Source organism: Physeter macrocephalus, chromosome 15, assembly GCF_002837175.3.
Source record: "Physeter macrocephalus isolate SW-GA chromosome 15, ASM283717v5, whole genome shotgun sequence".
In the NCBI taxonomy this organism is placed as follows: domain Eukaryota; kingdom Metazoa; phylum Chordata; class Mammalia; order Artiodactyla; family Physeteridae; genus Physeter; species Physeter macrocephalus.
The window spans coordinates 25409011-25433652 of record NC_041228.1 but is presented as its reverse complement, the minus strand read 5'-3'; the positions used below and the strand labels follow the sequence as shown (position 1 = coordinate 25433652).

At 32.7% G+C, this 24642-nt stretch overlaps 1 protein-coding gene across 3 annotated transcripts in view; it reads right to left on the bottom strand.

Annotated features, from left to right (window-relative positions):
- Positions 1 to 12458: 12458 nt before the first annotated feature.
- The window catches only part of CSMD3 (CUB and Sushi multiple domains 3), a 1193315-nt gene continuing 1181131 nt past the window's right edge, over positions 12459 to 24642 (bottom strand). For all 3 annotated transcript variants that reach the window (XM_024129404.1, XM_024129405.1, XM_028500327.1), the window contains 4 exons: positions 19466 to 19578; positions 18465 to 18552; positions 16067 to 16202; positions 12459 to 12618 (listed from right to left, as the gene is read on the bottom strand). In XM_024129404.1, coding sequence (XP_023985172.1) covers positions 12459 to 12618; positions 16067 to 16202; positions 18465 to 18552; positions 19466 to 19578 — 497 coding nt within the window. The remainder of the gene's footprint in view (positions 12619 to 16066; positions 16203 to 18464; positions 18553 to 19465; positions 19579 to 24642) is intronic.

Sequence of the window (24642 nt, the reverse complement as noted above, 5' to 3'; positions counted from 1 at the left end):
ACGCGGGTGTCCCACCGCTGCGGCCTCTCCCATTGCAGAGCACAGGCTCCGGACGCACAGGCCCAGCAGCCATGGCTCACGGGCCCAGCCGCTCCGCGGCATGCGGGATCCTCCCGGACCGGGGCACGAACACGTGTCCGCTGCATCGGCAGGCGGACTCCCAACCACTGCGCCACCAGGGAAGCCATAAGACTATTTTTACATGTTTACTTCTTTCTATTATTTTTTTAAATTTTTGCCCGCGCCACATGGCATGTGGGATCTTAGTTCTCCGGCCAGGGATCGAACCGTGCTCCCTGCAGTGAAAGCACAGCATCTTAACCACTGGACCGCCAGGGAAATCTACTTTTACATGTTAATGAGCAATAATTTAAGTTCTCTGTCCTCAAATTTGGAGTTGAAGGGCTAAAACTAATAACCAAACAAGCAACTGTACAATATTTATTGAGTGGTTATTCCATGCTTTCCACCATACTTGGATCCTCAGGAAGTATACAGTAAAATATATTTCTATGAAATCTAATCTCTGTCCTGGAGGGATTTTGAAATCTATATGTGCAAACAAGACTAATTGAAAAAGAATTGGTAAGCTTGTCTGTAACTGGTCCATTGTATTGCAGCTATAATTTTTTAGGAAGAAAGTTGTCAATCACCTTTAAGATAAAAGTAGAGCAATAATTTAAAGCAAATCTGATTATTTGTGAATGTATTTTTTCCTGGTAAGAGAATTTACCAGACAGGAGGAAAAGACTCATTAAATGTCTTTAACTTCCTCCACTGAATTAAAAATTTGCTCCTTAGAATTCTCCCAACTTTGATTCAAGCTTCCACAAACTTTCAAGCTCCTGGGATTTCAGTTTCATATGTCTTCTAATGCCCTGTTTCAAGAAGTCATCTTTCTCTTTTTCCCTGAGCATAGTTGAAATAAGTTGGCGTTAAAATAACAAAAACAAAACTTCAAAAATAAAAATCAAATATTCAGAAGTACCAAGGGAAAGTAGAAGAATAAAATGTGCAAATGTAAAACAGTGTGAAATCATTCCAGACTAGTCGCTCCTAAAGAGAAGTTGTCTGTAATGTTCTGCCTGTCTTAACAATCTTCTTTCATGTTCTATATATTTGGAGGAAAGATAAAAAAATAAAACTAGAAACTTTAGAAGTACAAGATCAGGAAAGTCCTGTATGCTATGCTATGAAGGTTCAGTTCTTCTTTATATTAAATTGGGATCCATTGAAGATTTTAAAGACTTAGTAACCGTATTTAATTTTTGTTTAGGGGAAAAAAATCACTTTGGAATCATATATATCCTATATAGTCTCATAGACTGCCCCACCCCCTCATTTAGCTCCTATAATTCCAAATAAAAACTGCTCTCCACTTCCCATGCTCTAGGATGATCTATATTTGTAGCTACCTATTTGAGAGAGGAATGAATCCCAGAGACTCAAGATATTTAAAACTGGGCTTAAGACCTCCTCTCTTATGTTAATTGACCTGTGTATTATTTCTCTTATACTTTATTTTGGCCAGCATATCATCCTCCATCGTCACTCCCCAAACCAGAATATTGGAGAGTCCATTTAGACTTCTTTAATCCATTGTCATTCTCTATCTCTCGGCACAATTTTTATCACATTTTTCTCAGTGCATCTCCTCTATATCACCTCAATGCACACATGTACTCCAAGCCAACTAGAACTGCTTTACGTCAGGTTCCTAACAGACTTCATTAGAATTTTGTAATGTCTTCCCACCAAACTTTTTACTCTAAGCTCATCTCCCTTAATATGTTGTCTTTCTCTGCTTCCAGACCAATTTTTTTCTCTAAACAAAAATTTAGTACTGTTACTTTAAAATCTTCAGTGGATCCCAATTTAATACTGAGAAGAGTTGAACCTTCATAGCATAGCATACAGGGACATTCCTGATCTTATACTTCCTAAGGTTCTACTTTCATTTTTAATCTTTCCTCCAAATGTATCCTGGGCTTCAGGATTTCTAAACAACGATTTTACTCTAGCATGCCTGTATCTCCCCATATTATGTCCCTGTGCTACTAGTCTGCCTGAAATCTTCCCTTTACTACCCTTTCCTATCACTATCTACCTTTTGGACTCTCATTCATCCTTCAAGAATTAACTAAAAAAGTTTTATTTTAGAATCAACTTCACCCAACAGGTTAATCACTTCTTCTTCCATGTCTCACCTGGATAGACTTTATTATGTAACATCACAAAGCAAGATTTGTAATTGAAAACCTCACTATGGCTGCTTTATAAAGAACAGATGAGAAAAAAACAGGACTAGATGTGGAGAATGCACTGAGCAGGCTACTTAGCAGACCTGCACTGAGCAGGTCAAGAGATGATGCTAGCTTGGACTAGCAATGGGATGGGAGAAGAATGAATGAACCCAATAAATATTTAGTAGGTAAAATTAACATAACATTGTTATACACTGGCCTATGGGAAATGAGGTAATAGAACTGTTAGGGACGACAACCACATTAATGGCATGAACGACCTAATAGCTGGGATGCAAACCATTGAGATAGATGCCACAAGATTTGGAAACTGTCTAGTTTGATATACTGAGTTTTAGGTGAATACAAATAATTCAAAGTTTTAAAATAGGTTTCTAAGTAGGCAAAAAGATGTTCCTTCAGAAATGCTAATAATGTAAACAAAAATTCACCTAAGATCAGTATATATAATCACATACTCACTACCTAGAAATTTCAACCACCACACACATATTTCTTTACAGCCACATTTGTAATGGGCATCTAGTTCTTCTCATGTTATGAAACTAATACTTACATATGCTATTTAAGAATTTTCTAAATGTTTGGGATTTATGAAGACACATTCATAGTTTACTAAAAATCTATTATCATAAATTATAATAAATGTAGTAATAAAAAATCTGTACAGTAAAATAACAAATAATCCCCTATAACAATAAACTTTTAATGAAACATTTCAATTGATAACATTACTGAAATATCCTGCAACTGAATTAACATATTCCTTTAATTAAAGCTAAAGGAAGAAATAAAAGAGCTACTTTTTTTTCTGAGTCTAAATTTAGTTGCAACTCATATTAGCATTTAGTCCAAAGAAGAATACATCTGAGATAGAGAAAAACAGCCCCTGACATCCAGGAGCTGGCCTGGTACAATTAGCCAGGACTTGGTGTAGCTACAAGCTAGCCTGGCACTACAGCTAGATCCTGATGTTCTCCTATTAAACATGGACAATTTCACAGACCATCAGTATTAGATGTCTATGATGTATCAAGACAAATATAAGACCACTCCTTAATCATGTCTGAACAAGACAAAACATGAGCATTATCTAAGCCACAAAAATGACCAAACATCCCCCTTTTCTGACCGATACTAGTAACTGTTAATCTTTATGAGTTATGGCTAAACTCCAGTCTAGTGTTTCTTCCTTCTTAAGGTTTATTAAAATGCTCAATCATAGAAATTACTCCTGCTTCCTATCTAGAGGAAAACCTCACTTCTGTAAATTCACCAAAATCATCTAATACAAGCAAAAATCCTCTAACACTCTCTTACTGAGACACACACTGGGGAACCATGGCAAGCGTTCTTGTTTTCCTTCACTGGAACAAGTAATTAACTAAATTTGTTCAAACATATGTGTGTTCCCAGTGGTCTTCTGCTGAAGGACATTAATTCTAACACATTTAAAATCAAATAAATGCAAACACTTGTTTTATATCACATGAACAAAACATAATCAATATTAATTTCACTACAAAGAAAGAAAATAATTATAAAATAAGTCTATTTCACTAAAGAGTTGATATTGGTTAGTTACTGACACACTTTCTAGAATAGAAAGAAATTGCAGAAATCAAGGAAGGTATGTGGAGAGCACTGATGAAATACTCATTTCAGAGCCACTGACATCTCATTGTTATGCGATTTCTAAAAAATTCTCTCTTAAAGTTGATATCCCATGTATGCCTGATGAATAATACATCAGTTTCATTTAGTGTCCCAAACTGTCTAGAAAGTTGTAATTTTCTTACATCAAAACCTTTGCATAGGATCTTAAAGGGTTATTCTCTTAGTTGATCAAATTTGAGTATGAAATTCTTTCTAAATAGCATAATTATGGAAAAACACCAAACATTTGAATTCTTGTGCAATTAATACTATTAATATCATTTGGATCTTAGTCCATTTTATGTTTATCACAAAATACTTTCAAGTAATATTGCTACACATCCTTTTTAAAATTTAGAGCCTTAACACAGAGCAGAATAATTTTATAGCGTCAGCCCTTCAGTCAGGAGAGGAAATGTAGGGTCACCTTTATCCAAAAAGCTTTTTTTTTTTTTCTTTTTTTTTTTTTTTTGGTGCAAAAAGCTTTGATTTATCATTTATTTTATGCTAGATACTATCTGCAAAGATTTAAATACCTTCATTACAGAATTGCAACAAAAGTATTAAATGAAATATATTTTATACATAGTGCTTAATAAACATATAAGCAACATGTTCCCAGGTAAATAATTGATATCAATAAATATTAATTTTTTCTTCCCACTTCAGTCACAGCCTCCCTCAGTGGAATGAGCTACAAACATGAACACAATTTGACCTTGGAAGGGTTCACACAATTTATATGAAGGTCAGACCTTGTATCACATAAATACATTAATATATTAGCTACAGTTAATGTAGGGTAAGAGGGATTATAAGAGCATGAACTTGTTTTGCTTGGAAGACTTTGAAAGCTACTATGGGAAGGTGATAAAGAGGATAAAATAATGGAAAAGGAATATAAAAAATAATATATTTCTGTGCAGTTTCTCTTATGTAGGTTTCTTTGCCCATAAAATACACTTAGAGCAAAAATAGTTTTTGATTGTTTTCTGAAAGGTGTGCTGGTTCATATTTGTTGATGCTTTAGTACATTTCACACTTACTAATACTTTGACATTACTAATTATTTTTCCTCATTCAGTCACTTTTGTGAACTACAATAATTAGTGTGGTAAATTCTTTTTTTTTTTGGCTGTGACTAAAACTCCTACTGGCAACGTATCAGAATTTATAAATAAATCTTCTTTGAGTTGCAATGTATTATTCCCTGTCTACAATTTCAGGTATTAAATAAGATATATCAATCAAGATAAATAATCTGATTGAAATGCTTCATTAGCTTAGAGAGAAGCCAACCTCTAGACAAATTATAACCCTAAATATTTGTATGCTTATGTGTATCTTCCCAACATGCCAAAGGTGCTGTAGGTCTTTTTCTAAATTATGTTCCAAGAAATGCTGGCAGTCTATGTAATGCTAATAAGTTAATAAGTGTTCTATAGTTAAATATTTTTTGAAATATTTCATTTATTTTCTCATCTTCAATATTCAAGATGAACATTAGCATGTTAAACGTTCAGAGAATTTCTAGGGGAAACTTGTTCTATTCAAGAGACAAGGAACTTATGAACTGCTAAAATGTCCTTTAAATAAAGAAACCACTTATTAAATTACCGGAAAATAATATGGTTTCTGCTTCTTTACAGTGCTAAGGAATATTTTGAAGCGTCACTTAATAATGATGCCTTGCACTTAGTTACATGGCACTATTCAAAGTAAAAGTACTTTAAATACATCTTAGTAACAGAAAATGAAATGTAGAAAAAGAAAATAGGTTGGATAGTGTAATTTTTTTAAGGAAAAAGAGATTCATTAACTCCATAAGCTCAAAGGAATGATCATAAAAAAAAGAAAGACAACTTCTGGTCAGGTATTTTTTAAGGTTTTTCACATGTCTTAAAATGTTCTGTAAAGTAAAATATATACTGTTACAGTTATTTGGAAAAGTATTGATTTCCTAAAATATAGAGAATAAAGATAAAAATATTAGCTCAGTTTCTTTTCATTACTTTAGTTACATTTTTTAGAGAAAGTTTACCTTTCAAAGGAAAAAATTACCTATTTGTCCATTATTCTTATTCTGGGCACTTTTGATGCAATTCAAGCAGCAAAAATAAAGTGAAAATACATAGATATTTGATAAACATCTATCATTCAATGGATTTATTAATTTTTCTCACTTTAACTCATTTAAACAGTTTGCTGTGTATGACATTATCCCTTTAGTTCTTAGTTTTTGTTTTGTTTTTGGTTTTTTTTTTCATATTGATAGAGTTGATGTGAGTGAGTCTCCTTAACTCACTTCTAGGTCTCAATACTCTTCTAAGAAAAGTTATCATCAAAGTAAAATCTACTGTTTAAATTTCAAACTAAGTATTTTTCATTTAAAACTATATATTTTATAATGTGATTAACATATATGCCTTCCTGGAAAAAAGTCAAACAAAAGATTGTAATTATTCACACTCCTGATAATTGTGATTATTTGTATTTTATTTCTTTGCTTCAAGACATTTATGTTTATATATGTTTGTATTTGGAATAAAAAGGAAAATGGAAGGAGAAAAATGGAGTGAAAGAGTGGTTTTGTTTTAAAATATTGAAGTCTTCTTCATATGATTAATTTTGAACATGATTTTTAATAATTAGTTATATATGTATGGTAATTTCTAATGCAATCCCAGATCAGTGAATATTTATGCTGCTTATACACTGGTAACTAGTGATATATTTTTCACCATATACAAATAATGTATGATTTGAAAAACCATGTCAAGTATCTCTCCCTGATTATTTCCTCTGGATAACCTATTGAGTATAATTACTAGGCAAAAAGAAATGCTGATTTCCCTTACCCAATAATAGCATATCTTTAAATATAAATTTGACCCTTGTTTTGTCTAATTGATTTGTATTAAAACTGCAGGTGCTTTTTTCTTAAATTAAACTGCAAATGACATTTTATACATAAAGCTGTAATAAAGATTCCGAAGAAAACATACACAGATGAAGCAAAAAGAAAAGCAGAAATTCACCATTGATACTGTGAATAGCTTATGATCATTTTGTCAAGAAATGTCCAACTTTTCCATGACATTAAATTGACCTAATATGCAGTTTTCAATTAACTCCATCAAATTCTGAATATTCTGAAGAATATGTATTGATGCCACATAACCCAAATCACTTCTATACTCCTTAATCTTATTCAGTAGGTTAGTCAAGGACTTGCTTATAATTCCATAGAAGTCAATTTTATTTATTTATTTATTTTTCTATTGGTATTTTTTTTTTAAACATCTTTATTGGAGTATAATTGCTTTACAATGGTGTGTTAGTTTCTGCATTATAACAAAGTGACTCAGTTATACATATACATATATCCCCATATTTCTTCCCTCTTGCATCTCCCTCCCTCCCGCCCTCCCTATCCCACCCCTCTAGGTGGTCACAAAGCACCGAGCTGATCTCCCTGTGCTATGCGGCTGCTTCCCACTAGCTATCTATTTTACGTTTGGTAGTGTATATATGTCCATGCCACTCTCTCACCTTGTCCCAGCTTACCCTTCCCCCTCTCCATATCCTCAAGTCCATGTTCTAGCAGGAGAAGTCAATTTTAATTAATAGAAAAGGTGAGAGTGAAAGCTTACAGAAATGAACATAGTTATCACATAGAATTATGTGATATCTTCTATATATACTTTAAGAATCTTTTATAGCTTGACAAAACTTTAAGATCCATGTGTTTCTTACACTTTTATTCATCCAATAGCCATTATACTTCATAGTAGAGTAGTATGCACATGTTTAGTGTTAGAAAATATTTGCTGTATTAATAAATTAATTAATGACATTTTACTATTTATACTCACTCTTTCCCATTAGGGATTTCTTCTTAGAAATGTTTCTTCTTTATGTTGTTATTTGGTAACTAAAGTCCAACTTAAGCACTCAATTTTCATTGCCAATAGCTCAAGAGACCAATGTTTGCTTCCCTGTCCCATCACAATGTACTTGCTGTAAATTCTAATCGCTAAAGCAGGGTTCTTAACCTGGTATGCAGATAGAATTAAAAAAATTTGTAAACATGGGTGGGAAAATGCTATACCTTTATCTTTATTGTTCTTCTCATTAAAATATAGTATTTTCTTCAGTAAAAAGCTGGGTAAAAATAACCTCTGATTTTGTCATTAATAAAAATCACAGATATTTTATGTCATGTTAAATGTTATGAATATCTCAAAATAGTGCTTATGATACTCTTTGAAATTACAGAAATTATTAGGCCCACTGCTTTTTTACTGTATCAGTAGAGAAGTACATATATATGTATTAGTATCTATATATAAGTATGTATATTCATATATATGTAGAATATTTAAAAATATTTTTATACTATTTTATTATCATTAATTTCCTTTTTATTCCATTTTATGCATTTAAAAATTTCATCCTAAAAAGGGTGTTACAGACTGGAAAAGTCCTGGTTTAAAAATAAAGAGATTAGGAGCAGTTGCTCGACTGACTTGCTCTGTAATAGCTGTGTTAATTTACTTACTGGGATTACGGTGCTATCTTGTGAAATTCTCCAGATAACATTTCTTTCTAATAAGTTCCTTCAGGAGATATCAAATCTTAACTCAAGGGTATGAAGAAGATATTTACTGAGAAGAGAGGCCTTTTGGTTTATTTTAATTCATACCATGTAGATGGATCTATATTTTTCTCTATGTATCTAATTAGTCCTGCCAAAGCATATGGGTTCATCCCTATTTTCAGAGGTATGCAAATAGTTACAAGCAAGATTTGGATCTTATGAGAGTTCAAGCACAGATTTCTTTGTTTTATGTTTGCAACACAACTTATAGCTATGAATTTGAATGTGTAGAATATACTTCTTTTTCAAGACTAATAAAATTATTACACATGGGAACTTATTAAAAGTTGGGAAAGTATCTGGCAGGTGTTCACTAGTTCTGTTGCTTTGTTTACTGAAGAATGAAATCTAATGTCCAGTGGCCATTTCTACTCCCTGGTAACTTTTAAATCTGCTCTTAAATTACTTTAGAATACCAAGCTCATGAAAGTGATGGCAGAAAGACATTTCTCAGACTTTTACACATGAATATCTTCTCAGATCAATATTCCCTTTCCTCCAAAGTCATCCTAAAAAAAAAGAAAAAGAAAAAAAGAAGAAAATCAATATTTCTTTCAGCCAAATTTCAAACTGCCCATTCTAAATTATTTCCTAGACTTATGAGCTTCTATAATTTTATAGATGTTCATTTTACCTTACTTTATGCCTATTTTAAATTTATAGATATTTACAGACTAATACTTTGACAGGCAATAGATTCTCTTATTCCCTTTAAGAGAGCATCAGCTAGTTATTTTTATTGACTCCTTTAGCTAATGTTATGGCTTTTATTCCCTCACTTGTAAGTGAAAAGGACAGGTAAAGTAAATCTGACCTTTGGTTTATTTCCACAGTCATTTTCATTAGGCTCTGTTATCAAGAGATCCTGGGTGGAACCTATGGCTTTAATATTCTTAAATATAAGGGAAGCTCAAGAAGGCTCTTTTAAATTACTTCCTTAATTGAAATTTGCTAAGAGAGTAGAACTCAAATGTTCTCACCAAAAAAAGAAATAAAAAAAAACTATATACATTTATCAAATCATTGTTATACATTTTAAATATCTTATAATTTTGTTAATTATATTTCAATAGAGCTGGGAAAAGAGAAAAATACAATTACTTCCACTAAAATTGCTGATTACCTTTGAGAGTGTTAAAAAGATAAAGAGAATATAAAGAAAGAGAAATAATAAAAGGCTAAAAAGGATAAGACATGTAAAAGAGGAAAGGATGTTAAGAAAAACATCAAAAGAAAGAAAACATTAAAAAGTTGAAAAATAAAAAGGGAGGAAAAGAAAAAAAAACACAGGGAGGAGTAAAAATAAAGACAAAGAAGAAGAGAAAATACAGATGTGAAGTGAGTGAAAGGTGGAGGTAATAGAGTTAACAAAGTTAAAACAGAAATTACAATTACATCAAGAAACATTTATTTCTAAAATAAAGTGTAATAAACAGAGATAGACTGTAAAGGCTGGAGTTTGAGGTTTTGAAATATAAAGACAATGTATTCTGTGAAAAAGAGTTATCTAATAAAATTGAATTTCAATAACTTGTGATTTGAACTTTAGAGAAACTTGATAACTTTCTTGAGTACAAAACTTTACATGTTCCATCTTGGAAAAAAGATTTGTTTGTGCATATTAGTTTAATGGAGCAATTCAAAAGCTTATTGGGTTCATACTTATGAAGCATGCTTAACATAAATATCTCTAAGAAAATATACTACAGAAATACTAGAAATCATCAGGTATATCTAAATTTAGATAGTATGTATTATTAAAAGTATTTACATTTAATATAAATTCTAAGATGAGGTTCTTATGATACTATTACGTTTACTGGGAATGTACTTACTTTTAACAGTGTTACACTTGGGGAACTACAGAATATAGAGAAGAAAAACATCCATGTGTCATTATTATGTTGTGGACTAAGAATATGTAATATGCAGTTTCAGAACTTTACAACACCAAATAAAGATGGGGTCTTCATTCCTTTTACTAACCAGTACACTGGCAGACAACTTTGAAAAGAATACACGTTTTACAAAAGCAATTATCCATTTTTATTTTGTTTACATTGCACTGAAAATTTACATCATACTTTTACAAAGTTTTTTTTTCATAAAAATATACTTCTTTACAAAAGTGTATGCATTAATATAAGAGGAGTAGCCAGTTGCAGAAGAAACATTGTTTAAACAAGATCTTAAATGTATTAACCTTAACATTAATGAATGAATCATTGTTATTGCAGTCATTTGAATAAACAAGAATAAATAACTGATGGAATAAAATTTAAAACAGCATCCTGTCAGTAGAGTACAATGTTGAGAAAATTATATGAATTTCCAAAACAATGTATCTCAAAGTGGTTTACGAGAAATTCACTATATGTTGTAGACATAGATCCAAATAGCGCTCCAGGTGCAATGATTTCTCTTAGGCACTCTGTCTCATGATACAAAAAGTCGAGACTGTTTAGAAGTTTATCCATATTTGAAAGGGACAAGAACAAAGTGTTCACACTGGGTACATAATTTATTCTATGAAATAAAACATGCTATAAAAAGAACACAATGACCTATTAAATCAAAATGCTGGCATTACTGTGATACAGTTGTAAGTGAGCCACCAATAACTTGCAAATACATATCTTAATTTGACTATGAAAGAAACCTGTCATATCTGAAAGCTGCTTCTTAAGAAATAGAGTACAGAAATTTTAAAATATACGAAAATTTGGTAAATCCACAACTTTAGGAAATAAATTTATATTGGTGATTTGAAAGTAATTTCTTTTTTTAGTCATTTTGTTTAGGGGCTGGTCCAAAATATATGTTTAACTCATTGTTGACTAAAAGTCAAAAATTTTAAAAACTTAGAATTCTAACTCACTGTTAGATAAAAGTTCAAAACAATGTTAAATAAATTTGAAGGCTCAACTGGAAGGATAAGTAGATATATCATAAACTAAATAAGTAGATTAATAGGTTCTATTTGTTCTTGCAGAAACATTGGAAAGTTTGGTAAAGAATGGTAAGTTTGGTGTCTCAAATAACTGCAAAATCATCTTTATCATAGATAATTTTTGGCAGCTAAAGTGGTTTCTGAGTGACAAAACAGATTGAAGCAAGGAGTTAAACACTATCCCATGGCTCACTGAATAATACTGGTTACAACATACTGAGGGAAATCAGGAGGATAGCACGATGAACTTGCCATTTGCAGAAACTATGACAACCAGTCTAAAAAAAGATAGCAATATGATGCTGAAGAACAAAAACCAGAGAGTCAAATCAGAGTGGGCAATCTTATCGCTTCTGCGGCATAAACTAGTTCATACACATTGCAGGGCGTGACTCAATCTGAAATAACCAGGGAAATAAAGAAAACAATGACTCAATTAATAGGAAGGAACAGCTGATAGAGTGGTGGGAAATACAGACTTATGGGTGTGATGTAGCTCATGACAGTTAAAGAGAAGTCAGTGATCTATTGACTCTTGTAAGTATAGCTCTTATTTTCTACCCTATATCATTTTTTTTAACCCAGTCCCTCTAATATAGTTTATAAAGCACAGAAATACTGATAGTGGATGCTCCTCCAATATATGCAAATAAGTTTATGTTTTAGAATAATCTCCTTTTTAAAAAAAGCAAATAAACTGTGAGTAAGCACTCTCAGAGTGCAGCCGATTTTTGTAAAACTCTCCATGGTAAACATGAAGAAGAATTATGGTCCAGTTTATGAAAAAACACTCTTCTCTATCATTCCTCGGGAAAAGGTGACCCAGCAAGTCCTGAAAAGTGTGCTTTAATTTGTTTATCAGTGAACTAAATGTGCACTGCTTTGTGTGTCAATTTCCGAGCTTCTGAAGAAGGCAAAGGTTGCCACGTTATACCATTGTGCAGACTGTGTTCAAGTTGGGATCGAACCGTACTGCCTTCCCTTCCACTGACTTCGAGTTGGTGTCATACATGGGATTTTCAAAAGCTGCTTGGCCATTATTATTTTCATGAACTGAACATCCTGTATACTGTGTTTTGGGTGCAGTCCTGTTGATGAGAACATTGATTAGCTATATGTTAACTTTCTTCAAGAAATAGCAGAGTAGGGCTCAAACACAATGACTTGAGTTATTGTTAATGGATAATGTAACTTGAAAGTATTAATTGAGAAACCATAAACTCAATACAACACATTTGAACATTTTACTTGTCACTTTTAAATCCTGAGTGACTTTTATTATTTACATACAATATATATTTATAAAGCGCACCAATATGAGTAAGTGTAAATAAATGATATCATGGCTATTCTCATTAATTTTCTTATTAATGTTATCATTATGAAATAGCATGTAAAATATAACTAAATTATGATGCTGATGAATTTTAATCTCACTACTCTTCATTCCTCAAATATTTACTGAGCATCTATTAAGTACTAGGCATGATCCTAGGCATTGGATATATATATACATTTTTTTTTTAACAAAAACATGAAGTCATCACTCTCATGGAGCTCATATTGTAATGATAGAAAGCAATGAATAAATTAAAAATAATAAAACAAGAAAAATAATAGATAATGAAAACTGTTTTGATAAAAAGGAAAATGGTTTATAGGACAGGAAATAACTGGGAGCCAGTTTAGGAGAGGTAATAAGGAAAAGCATCTCTAAGGAGGCAAAATTTAATGAGACTTGCGGTTCTTCAGTAATAAGAAGAGGGTTCCAAGAAGAGTAGACATCTAATGCTGATGCCTAATTTGGGAAGGTGCTTGGAGTATCCCAGAAACATAAATATTCAGTTGGCTTAAAATTATATACAGTAGAGCAAGTAAATTCAAAATCTCAAAGAAGAAATTACTATCTATACTGATACTCAAGTCATGAAAATAGTTTCCAAAGAGTTACTGATAACTGAACATTTGCCATTAGTTTATAAAACACATGGACTCTAGGCTGGCTGGTATAAGTTGCTCATCTTGAATTCTTGCTTCATTTTTTTATTTGTCTCCTTTTTGACTAATGTTTATTTCTAGTTTCTCTTTCCCATATCCCACTGCATAATTTGCTGACATTTGTAATGGAACACAGGCATACTTGCCCTTACCTGTTTCTCAAACCTAATTCCTAAAAAGGCTTTGAAATAAATCTCCTCTGTTTACACCAAACACCACAAATTTCAACGATTTATTTAAGCGTAATTTGTATTTGCCATTATGCGATTTTTCTACCCCTAATGCATTTTCTGAATTTTTCTCCATACTAAAAATTGTTAGGTGATTTGTATGATAATATTAAACAAATCTATCTAAAGCTTCTTTCAAAAGCATCATATATATATTGTTATATAATATAAATTATATTGTTTACAACTTGCTCTTGCCAGGTGCATAATTCTAATGGATCATATTTGTCTCTCTTTTTTCATATTAGATTCAAAATAGACACAGAAGCAACATCATTTCCTTCTAATTAGGTAAGGATCACAAAGATGTAAAAGAATTTCCTTCTGCTAATATTGAGCTACAGGTTTAAGGAAAATAATATCAAGCTTTAGAAAAGTTTACACATCAATGAAAATTAACTTAAAACTAATCATTTCTAAATATAAGAGCAAAATCTATAAAACTCTTAGAAAACATACAAGTTGTATGACCTTGGATTTGGCAATGGTTTCTTAGGTATGACACTAAGCACAAGTAACAAAAGAAAAAAGAAAAAAATTTTACTTCATCAAAATGAAAAACTTGTATATCAAAGACCACTATCAAGAGAGTGGAACTACAACCCGCAGAAAGAGAAATATTTGCAAACCATATATCCAAAAAGGTCTAGTATCCAGAATACATAGAGAACTATTATACCTCAACAATAAGACAAATAACCCAATTTTAAAAATGGGCAAAGTACTTGAATAGGCATTTCTTCAAAGAATGTAGGCAAATGACCAACAGGCACATGAAAAGATGCTCAATGTCATTAGTAATTAGAAAAATGTAAATCAAAACCACATGAGATACCACTTCACTAGGTTGGTTAAATGGAGGAGTACCATATAATCCAGCAATTCCATTCTTGAGTACATACTCAAAAAAACTGAAACAGATATTCAAACAAAACTTGTACACAAATGTGTATAGCAGTACTATTCATAATAGAAAAAACATAGGAACAATCCAAATGTCCATCAACTGATGAATGGACATATTTAAACACAACACATTCAAACATACAATGCAATATTATTTAGCCATAAAAAGGAATAGTGTGCAGATATATGGTATAACATGGATAAATCTTGAAAACATATTACGTTCAAGAAGCCTGATACAAAATGTCACATATTGTATGATTCCATTTATGTAAAATATCCAGAAGAGGCAAACCAACAGACAGAAAGCAGATTAGTAGTTGCCTGGGGCAGGGGTGGGAGGAGTAGGGAGTTACTGATTAGTGGGTACAGTTTCCTTTTGGTGTGATGGATGCTGTGAATGTACTAAATGTCACTGAACTGTACACCTACAATGGTTTAAATGATTTTATGTTATGTGTATTTTATCACAATAATAAAAAAGATTAGCATAGTTTGCTTTATAAATAAATTTAGGGATGATTTTTATCATTAATAACATCTTATATTGACAAGGTCTAAACAGCTGCTAGTGCACAATTGTTACAAATTTACATAATATTAAATAAATCATTCTTAGATAATACAGACTGGTATTTATAATAAAAACATCAGTTTTGAGAAAAATACATTACATTTAGGTATTCATTTAATTATCTGGTTACCTGCATACTTTTTTCTTCTTTTTTTAATTTTTTTTTAGCATACTTTTTTTCTTAGTAAGGGATGGTCCCAAATAGTGGAGAATTGCATAGTGAAGTCCCTCACCAGGATGTTGTAATGGATGTAGTGAACAGGGACCAACGAATAATCTATATAGTCATATATGAGATATATCACAAATATAATATATTAATTCCATCATCTTCTAAAAGCAACAGAGATAAATGAGAGGATTAGAGGATTTTATCATCTGTCTCCCTGGGTAAAATCAATCAGTATTGTCAGGTGAAATAAGAGGTCTGGACAAAGCTTCTTCCTAGTTCTCTAAATAAATCTGGCAGCAGATATCACCTCTTCAATTTAAACCTTAACTTAGATTTGTATCTCTAAAGTTTCAACATGGATAATATAAAAATAACTTATACAATTAGTTATGTACCAGGAAATTGACAGGCAAAAAGGAGGAAGGGTTAAGTTGAATGTTTGTGCAACTTAACAGAGCAATTTTAGTTGTGGGTATATTGCTGTGGTGGAGGGAAAGGCAGGGGAAATAATGGTTTCAACAACTGTGGCAATATTTGGCACACAGAGATTTAAACAACCCAGAAAAAAAATGCAAGTTAGAATTTGAACTAGAGAGTAAAAAGAACATGAAATATAGATTTGGGAAATGCTTTATACTTAAAATCAACAAACTTACCTTTGTTTATAAAGATAAAATCCAAATCCTGCAAATATAAGTGCAAAAAAAGGCACAAGAATAGCAATGGCCACAGAACTACTATTTGTACCATGAGGTTGATTTGAAGAATTTGAACCTTCTGACATATTCAGTCCTATAAAATAAGAAAATAACTTATAAAATCAACCCTACTTTATCACACTTGATTTTTTAGTTTCGTGAACCAATGAATTTCTTCCTTACTCAAGATATCTACTTAGAAATATCTGCAAGATGTACTTGGAAATGTACATAGTAAACAAAAATAATTCACGAAACTCCATCAACTCATTTCTGCACAATTTTGCACAGTGCCTACTATGTATATTTTTCCAGGAAAGGACACAGAATAAAAAATACGTGGAGTCTCTGAACTGAAGAGTTCATACAATTGTGGGAAGAATACAGAGCCACAAATAAGTATATATATTAAGGATGAATTCATGATCAATGTGCTTTAGGAAAGCAAGGAGTAATTCCATCTGGTGGTATGTAAGAATGTTTTCTGGAGGACTTATGAGCTTGACCTTGAAGAATCAATAGAACAACAAATAGGGGAGGAAGCAGGACCATCAGAAGCCTAGAAATGGGAAGGTGAGTGGTATATTTAGAGGATGTGACAAGCATTAGGCATGTCTGTGTGGAAAGGACATGTGGTAGGGAGTAGGAGGCTAAAATGATAAATTATTTGAAAAGGCATAAATATGATTCTAAAGAGCCCAAACTTTCCACCCACCTATAGTGAGGAACAACTGGATGTGTTTGGGGGGAAAAAAAAGGCTCAGTGATAAGATACAAGATTTAGAACAGCGACTAGGGTGAAATGGAGTTGAGGGAGTCTGGTCTGAAAGCAAGAGTAGTTTGAGGACTGTAGGAACATCCTCGATAAAAACAGAAATTAAGATGTGAACTGCAGCACTAGGAAGAGCATGAAAAGATAGATTCAGGGGAACTTGTTTGTGTGGATGAAAGGGAGAAGAAGGCATAGGATTTAGATATGTTCTACTTGGGGCTGAGTAAATGGTTATGACATTTGCACAGTTAGGAAATGAGAAAAATCAGGTTTGTCAACATGTTGGCACAGTGACTAGGGAAGAGAAAATAAATAACAAGCTCTTTTTTTAGAAAGAAATAGTTCCCTTTCTATAGGTGCTGTTTCAGACATGTAGTGCTTGAGATGCTTTAGGGAATATTATGTGAAAAGATCTTGCATTCATTTACACAACTGTGTTAATGTACTATGTTAATAAATGTTTTATCCTGCTTTTAAAACTAACAATTTTGGCAAGACATTATCTGAAATGACACCTTATTAACATTGCTCATTTGGAGAAAACTGATTTGCCTTTTTTTTTTTTTTTTGCGGTACGCGGGCCTCTCACTGCTGTGGCCTCTCCCGTTGCGGAGCACAGGCTCCGGACGCGCAGGCTCAGCGGCCATGGCTCACGGGCCCAGCCGCTCCGCGGCATGTGGGATCCTCCCAGACCGGGACACGAACCCGTGTCCCCTGCATCGGCAGGCGGATTCTCAACCACTGCGCCACCAGGGAAGCCTGATTTGCCTTTTTGATAAATATTCAACTAAGTCATACCTTAGTCCAGGTTAAAAAGTGTTAGTACCTTTTTTATACATTATTTTTCCAGGGAATCATAAAACTTATGTAAAAGTTCAAAGCAATGGAATTTTTATGATAAACATCAAGTAGTAGATTTTAGAGCCTGAATTTACTCTTTATGCATTGATACCACAACAAAGTAATGGGAGACAGTACACCTTAGGAAAATTATACACCGAAAGCTATGTTAATAAATACATTCAAACGAGTCCATTAAATATTTATACACATTTTAGAAGAGTTAGAAATAAAAATGACAAAACCCTGTGCCTCCCACCATGGAAAATTTATATATCTGAAGAGCACAAAGTCCCGAAATGGGGCTCACTCCTCAAAGTTATTTTCCCTTTCCAGACTCTGTGAGTTAAAGTGCCACTACATTTTTTTGGAGCAGTAAGAAAATTGCGACAATATTCAAATTGCAGAGAAGTATTACAATTCTCATATGATAAAATTATTTACAGTTTAATATTTTCTTTCATATCTATATCACTTTTTCTCCTTTTTACTTGCTTGAGGGCAAGGCAGTTTGTCATGTTTATTAGAAATATGCTGAAAAACTAAACATTGTACGGAGCTGGAACACAGAGAAACAATATTCTGAAGAATGCAAATATTTAAAAGGCTATCAAATGTATCAATGTCCTGACAATGCAAAATTCAAAGTATAGTAAGTGTTCCTAATGTTCAGAATCCGTTGTTCTTTCTTATGATATCTGGAGTAATAAAAGAACTACATGAAAATGAAAATGAATACATTACCCAGTCTTTGTAGTCCAAATTGCCCATAATCTTTGCCCTGAATAAATCCTTGAAATACATAAGTAGCTCCATCAGGCTCAGCAGAAACCTAAAAGTATTTATAAGTTTGGTTAAGTTTGGTTAAAACGGAAGACTGGCCACAGATATATTTTCCCAGCCTTAGAAAATATTCAGTTTTACTCTGAAATGAATATTATGCAGAATTCCTTCCTCCATATCTTCTACTATGTAACACACAGAACACTGTGAAAATCTGCCATCATTAAAAAGCAAAATTTAAAATTTCATCTTTAAATAATTATGATACTGGAAAAAAGGGGATTTGTTATTTAACAATGATACAGATTTATAGACTTCTTTTAGGCTAAGAAACCTGTTGTCAAGAAAAAGGGCAATGATATGATGAAACAGAATGAGGCAAATGGTCAATTAAAAATTAAAATATAATAACACTGTTCTTTGTAGATTAGATTACTGTTCGACATATATGCACTCCTTTCCCCCCACTTCCCATCAACCTTCATGGAAAGAGTATACTTTCTACCTCACTGAGTTGGATTTGGTCCTGTGACTTGCTTTGGTCAGTGGAATGTGGGTGGAATTGACAATCGGTAAGTTCCAAGCCTAGGACTTAAGAGGCATGTTTCCCATTATAAGTGAAGGAAGCCAGTCACAAAAGACCACGTATTGTATGATTCCATAAATATGAAAGCCTAGAACAGGGAAATCTAAAGAGACAGAAAATAGAGTTGTGGTTGCTTGGGGTTGTGGGGGTGATGGGTGGATGGGTTGGGTGATAGCTACAGGGTATGGAGTTTCTTTTTGAGGTGATGGAAATATTCTAAAATCACCTGTGGTGATGGCTACACATCTGTAAATATATGTGTGTGTGTTTAATTAGCTCAGTTTAGAAAATTAGATTTTTCTGGAATTTTAATGACAAACCAAAGCATAAATTTGTTATTAAAATTAGCAGCAGACTTTTAAAGAACTATACTTACAAAGCCATCCATAGCCCAATCTTCCTCCTTCATTTTCTTCACAGAAGCTTGAGCTGGTACTTTAATAAGATAGATGTGTAACATTAGGCGAGCTTCTTGACTTTTATATACTCCTGTAAAATGTAAGGACATTTAGTCTATTAATTTTGCAAACAGTTATGCTTTACTTTACTATCTATAACTACTTAAATATATCATAAATATATGTGATAGTAAAAGAAATAAAACAAGGCCAAGTCAAGGCCACCTTCACCCATAATGCTTTTCACAAATCCTGCAATATATATTGATCTCTCTTTCAGCTGAAATTTTCAAATCAAATCTTAACTGTGGGGTTTAAATTACCTATGCTGTTAAAATTAAATACTACTGTTCTTAATAACATCATTCCATGATTATTGTAAGCAAAATGATTTCTTTCCCCAAACAGATTTAAAATCTTCAAGGATATGAATCAAATGTTAAAATTCCAGATATTTTCCTTAATAATAAGTTAGGTGCCAACTCTGAGAAAAAGAGTATTCGAGGTGCTACTGGTGCCACAAAGATGAATATGTTGTTCCTATCTAAAAATAGGATGCTTACATGAATTTCTGATGAAATAGGAGATATAATGATAGAGATAGAGAATATGATGAATTAAAGGCCAGAAGAGAGAAGGATCATTTCACACTGGAGTGCTTAGGAAATGCTTATTAAGAAAAAAGAGCATTTGAGGTGGATCTCAAAAATCAAGTACAATTTTTAATTCAAGAAGGTAAATACAGGTAATGGCGTAAGGAGAGAAGAAAGATGAATACAATTTTTTTTTTCTTTTCCTGAACGGGAGTATTCCAAGAGTAGGAATAAGCTGGAATGTAAATGTGTTTAGGGGAATAATAGAATATAAGGTTCTAAGTAAAAATTTTGTGATTCACTGATGGTTGAAATTTGAGTAATTACTTCACTCACTTAATATTTCACCTAGGTAATAAGGTATCATAAAAATTGGCTGGGAATACAAATATAATGATACATAGATCTTGATCTAAAGTAAATTACAATTAATAGGGAAAACATACAAAAGTAACCAAAATTACTGGGAAAATGTTATAATTAATTTTATGGAGACAAGGATAGAAAGTTAAATTAGTTAAATTATTTATGTTTGTTTATCTATATTTGTAGAAATTTGTTTAAAATTTTTCTACATTAGAATACGTATACATTTATTGAGTGCTAACTCTCTTAAAGAAGGAAAATAAAAATTTATGTTTCAAAATTAAATAAATCAGTAGTCACACATTCCATTCATTCATATAAAGCTTCTTTCAATTTATATCATGTAATTGTGTATATTTTTTAAATTAAAATACATATTAACTTCTAATACCTTGACTTTGGGTTTAAGGTCAGCTCATTCAACAATACGAAATGAAGCTTTATAGTTCTTGTAAAATTTACAAAATCAACAGATACAATTTTATTTTCTATTTTATTTATACCACAAATTATTCCATTATTAATAATTGTATGGGATATATACATTGCCAAGAAACTTAAAAATACATATTTCATATTATCAATATCAATGTTTTTAAAATATATTTTTAAATGAGAGCAAGAATTCAAATTCATTGCAGACCACTTTATTCCAGATGCATTTCTTTTTTTTTCTAAACATCTTTATAAGAAAATAATTGCTTTACAATGGTGTGTTAGTTTCTGCTTTATAACAGAGTGAATCAGCTATATATATACATATATCCCCATATCTCCTCCCTCTTGCGTCTCCCTCCCACCCCTCTAGTTGGTCACAAAGCACCTAGCTGATCTCCCTGTGCTATGTGGCTGCTTCCCACTAGCTATCTATTTTACATGTGGTAGTATATATAAGTCCATGCCACTCACTCCCTTTGTCCCAGCTTACCCTTCCCCTCCCTGTGTTCTTAAGTCCATTCTCTACGTCTGTGTCTTTATTCCTGTCCTGTCCCTAGGTTCCTCAGAACCATTTTTTTTTTTTTTTTTTTTTTTTTTTTTGGTGGTATGCGGGCCTCCCTCTGCTGCGGCCTCTCCCGTTGTGGAGCACAGGCTCCGGACGCGCAGGCTCAGTGGCCATGGCTCACGGGCCCAGCTGCTCCGGAAATGCTTATTAAGAAAAAAGAGCATTTGAGGTGGATCTCAAAAATCAAGTACAATTTTTAATTCAAGAAGGTAAATACAGGTAATGGCGTAAGGAGAGAAGAAAGATGAATACAATTTTTTTTTTCTTTTCCTGAACGGGAGTATTCCAAGAGTAGGAATAAGCTGGAATGTAAATGTGTTTAGGGGAATAATAGAATATAAGGTTCTAAGTAAAAATTTTGTGATTCACTGATGGTTGAAATTTGAGTAATTACTTCACTCACTTAATATTTCACCTAGGTAATAAGGTATCATAAAAATTGGCTGGGAATACAAATATAATGATACATAGATCTTGATCTAAAGTAAATTACAATTAATAGGGAAAACATACAAAAGTAACCAAAATTACTGGGAAAATGTTATAATTAATTTTATGGAGACAAGGATAGAAAGTTAAATTAGTTAAATTATTTATGTTTGTTTATCTATATTTGTAGAAATTTGTTTAAAATTTTTCTACATTAGAATACGTATACATTTATTGAGTGCTAACTCTCTTAAAGAAGGAAAATAAAAATTTATGTTTCAAAATTAAATAAATCAGTAGTCACACATTCCATTCATTCATATAAAGCTTCTTTCAATTTATATCATGTAATTGTGTATATTTTTTAAATTAAAATACATATTAACTTCTAATACCTTGACTTTGGGTTTAAGGTCAGCTCATTCAACAATACGAAATGAAGCTTTATAGTTCTTGTAAAATTTACAAAATCAACAGATACAATTTTATTTTCTATTTTATTTATACCACAAATTATTCCATTATTAATAATTGTATGGGATATATACATTGCCAAGAAACTTAAAAATACATATTTCATATTATCAATATCAATGTTTTTAAAATATATTTTTAAATGAGAGCAAGAATTCAAATTCATTGCAGACCACTTTATTCCAGATGCATTTCTTTTTTTTTCTAAACATCTTTATAAGAAAATAATTGCTTTACAATGGTGTGTTAGTTTCTGCTTTATAACAGAGTGAATCAGCTATATATATACATATATCCCCATATCTCCTCCCTCTTGCGTCTCCCTCCCACCCCTCTAGTTGGTCACAAAGCACCTAGCTGATCTCCCTGTGCTATGTGGCTGCTTCCCACTAGCTATCTATTTTACATGTGGTAGTATATATAAGTCCATGCCACTCACTCCCTTTGTCCCAGCTTACCCTTCCCCTCCCTGTGTTCTTAAGTCCATTCTCTACGTCTGTGTCTTTATTCCTGTCCTGTCCCTAGGTTCCAATCCATTTTTTTTTTTAAGATTCCATATATATGTGTTAGCATACAGAATTTGTTTTTCTCTTTCTAACTTACTTCACTCTGTATGACAGTCTCTAGGACCATCTACCTCACTACAAATAACTCAATTTCATTTCTTTATATGGCTGAGTAATATCCCATTGTATATATGTGCCAAATCTTCTTTATCCATTCATCTGTTGATGGACACTTTGGTGGCTTCCATGTCCTGGCTATTGAAAACATAGCTGCAATGAACATTGTGGTACATGATTCTTTTTGAATTACAGTTTTCTCAGGGTATATGCTCAGTAGTGGGATTGCTGGGTCGTATGGTAGTTCTTTTTAGTTTTTTAAGGAATTTCCATACTGTTCTCCATAGTGGCTGTATCAATTTACATTCCTACCGACAGTGCAAGAGGGTTCCCTTTTCTCCACACCCTCTCCAGCATTTCCTGTTTGTAGATTTTTTGATGATGGCCAGTCTGACTGGTATGAGGTGATACCTCATTTTAGTTTTGATTTGCATTTCTCTAATGATTAGAGATATTGAGCATCCTTTCATGTGTTTGTTGGCAATCTGTATATCTTCTTTGGAGAAATGTCTATTTAGGTCTTCTGCCCATTTTTGGATTGGGTTGTTTGTTTTTTTGATATTGAGCTGCTTATAAATTTTGGAGATTAATCCTTTGTCAGTTGCTTCATTTGCAAATATTTTCTCCCATTCTTAGGGTTGTCTTTTTGTCTTGTTTATGGCTTCCTTTGCTGTGAAAAGCTTTTAAGTTTCATTAGGTTGCTTTTGTTTATGTTTGTTTTTATTTTCATTTCTCCAGGAGGTGTGTCAAAAAGGATCTTGCTGTGATTTATCTCATAGAGTGTACGGCCTATGTTTTCCTCTGAGTTGTTTTTTTTTTTTTTTTTTTTTGCGGTACACGGGCCTCTCACTGTTGTGGCCTCTCCCGTTGCGGAGCACAGGCTCCGGACGCGCAGGCTCAGCGGCCATGGCTCACGGGCCCAGCCGCTCCGCGGCATGTGGGATTTTCCCGGACCGGGGCACGAACCCGTGTCCCCTGCATCGGCAGGCGGACTCTCAACCACTGCGCCACCAGGGAAGCCCTTCCTCTGAGTTTTATAGTGTCTGCACTTACATTTAGGTCTTTAATCCATTTTCAGTTTATTTTTGTGTATGGTGTTAGGGAGTGTTCTAATTTCATTTTTTTTATATGTAGCTGTCCAGTTTTCCCAGCACCTCTTATTGAACAGGCTGTCTTCTCTACACTGTATATTCTTGCCTCCTTTATCAAAGATAAGATGACCATATATGCGTGGGTTTATCTCTGGGCTTTCTATCCTGTTCCATTGATCTATATTTCTGTTTTTGTGCCAGTCCCATACTGTCTTGATTACTATAGGTTTGTAGTATAGTCTGAAGAATGGGAGCCTGATTAATCCAGCTCTGTTTTTCTTTCTCAAGATTGGTTTGGCTATTTGTGGTCTTTTGTGTCTCCATATAAATTGTGAAATTTTTTTGTCCTAGTTTTGAGAAAAATGCCATTGGTAGTTTGATAGGGATTGCACTGAATCTGTAGATTGCTTTGGTCAGTATAGTCATTTTCACAATGTTGACTCTTCCAATCCAAGAACATGGTATATCTCTCCATCTGTTTGTATCATCTTTGATTTCTTTCATCAGTGTCTTATAGTTTTCTGAATACAGGTCTTTTGTCTCCTTAGGTTGGTTTATTCCTAGGTATTTTATTCT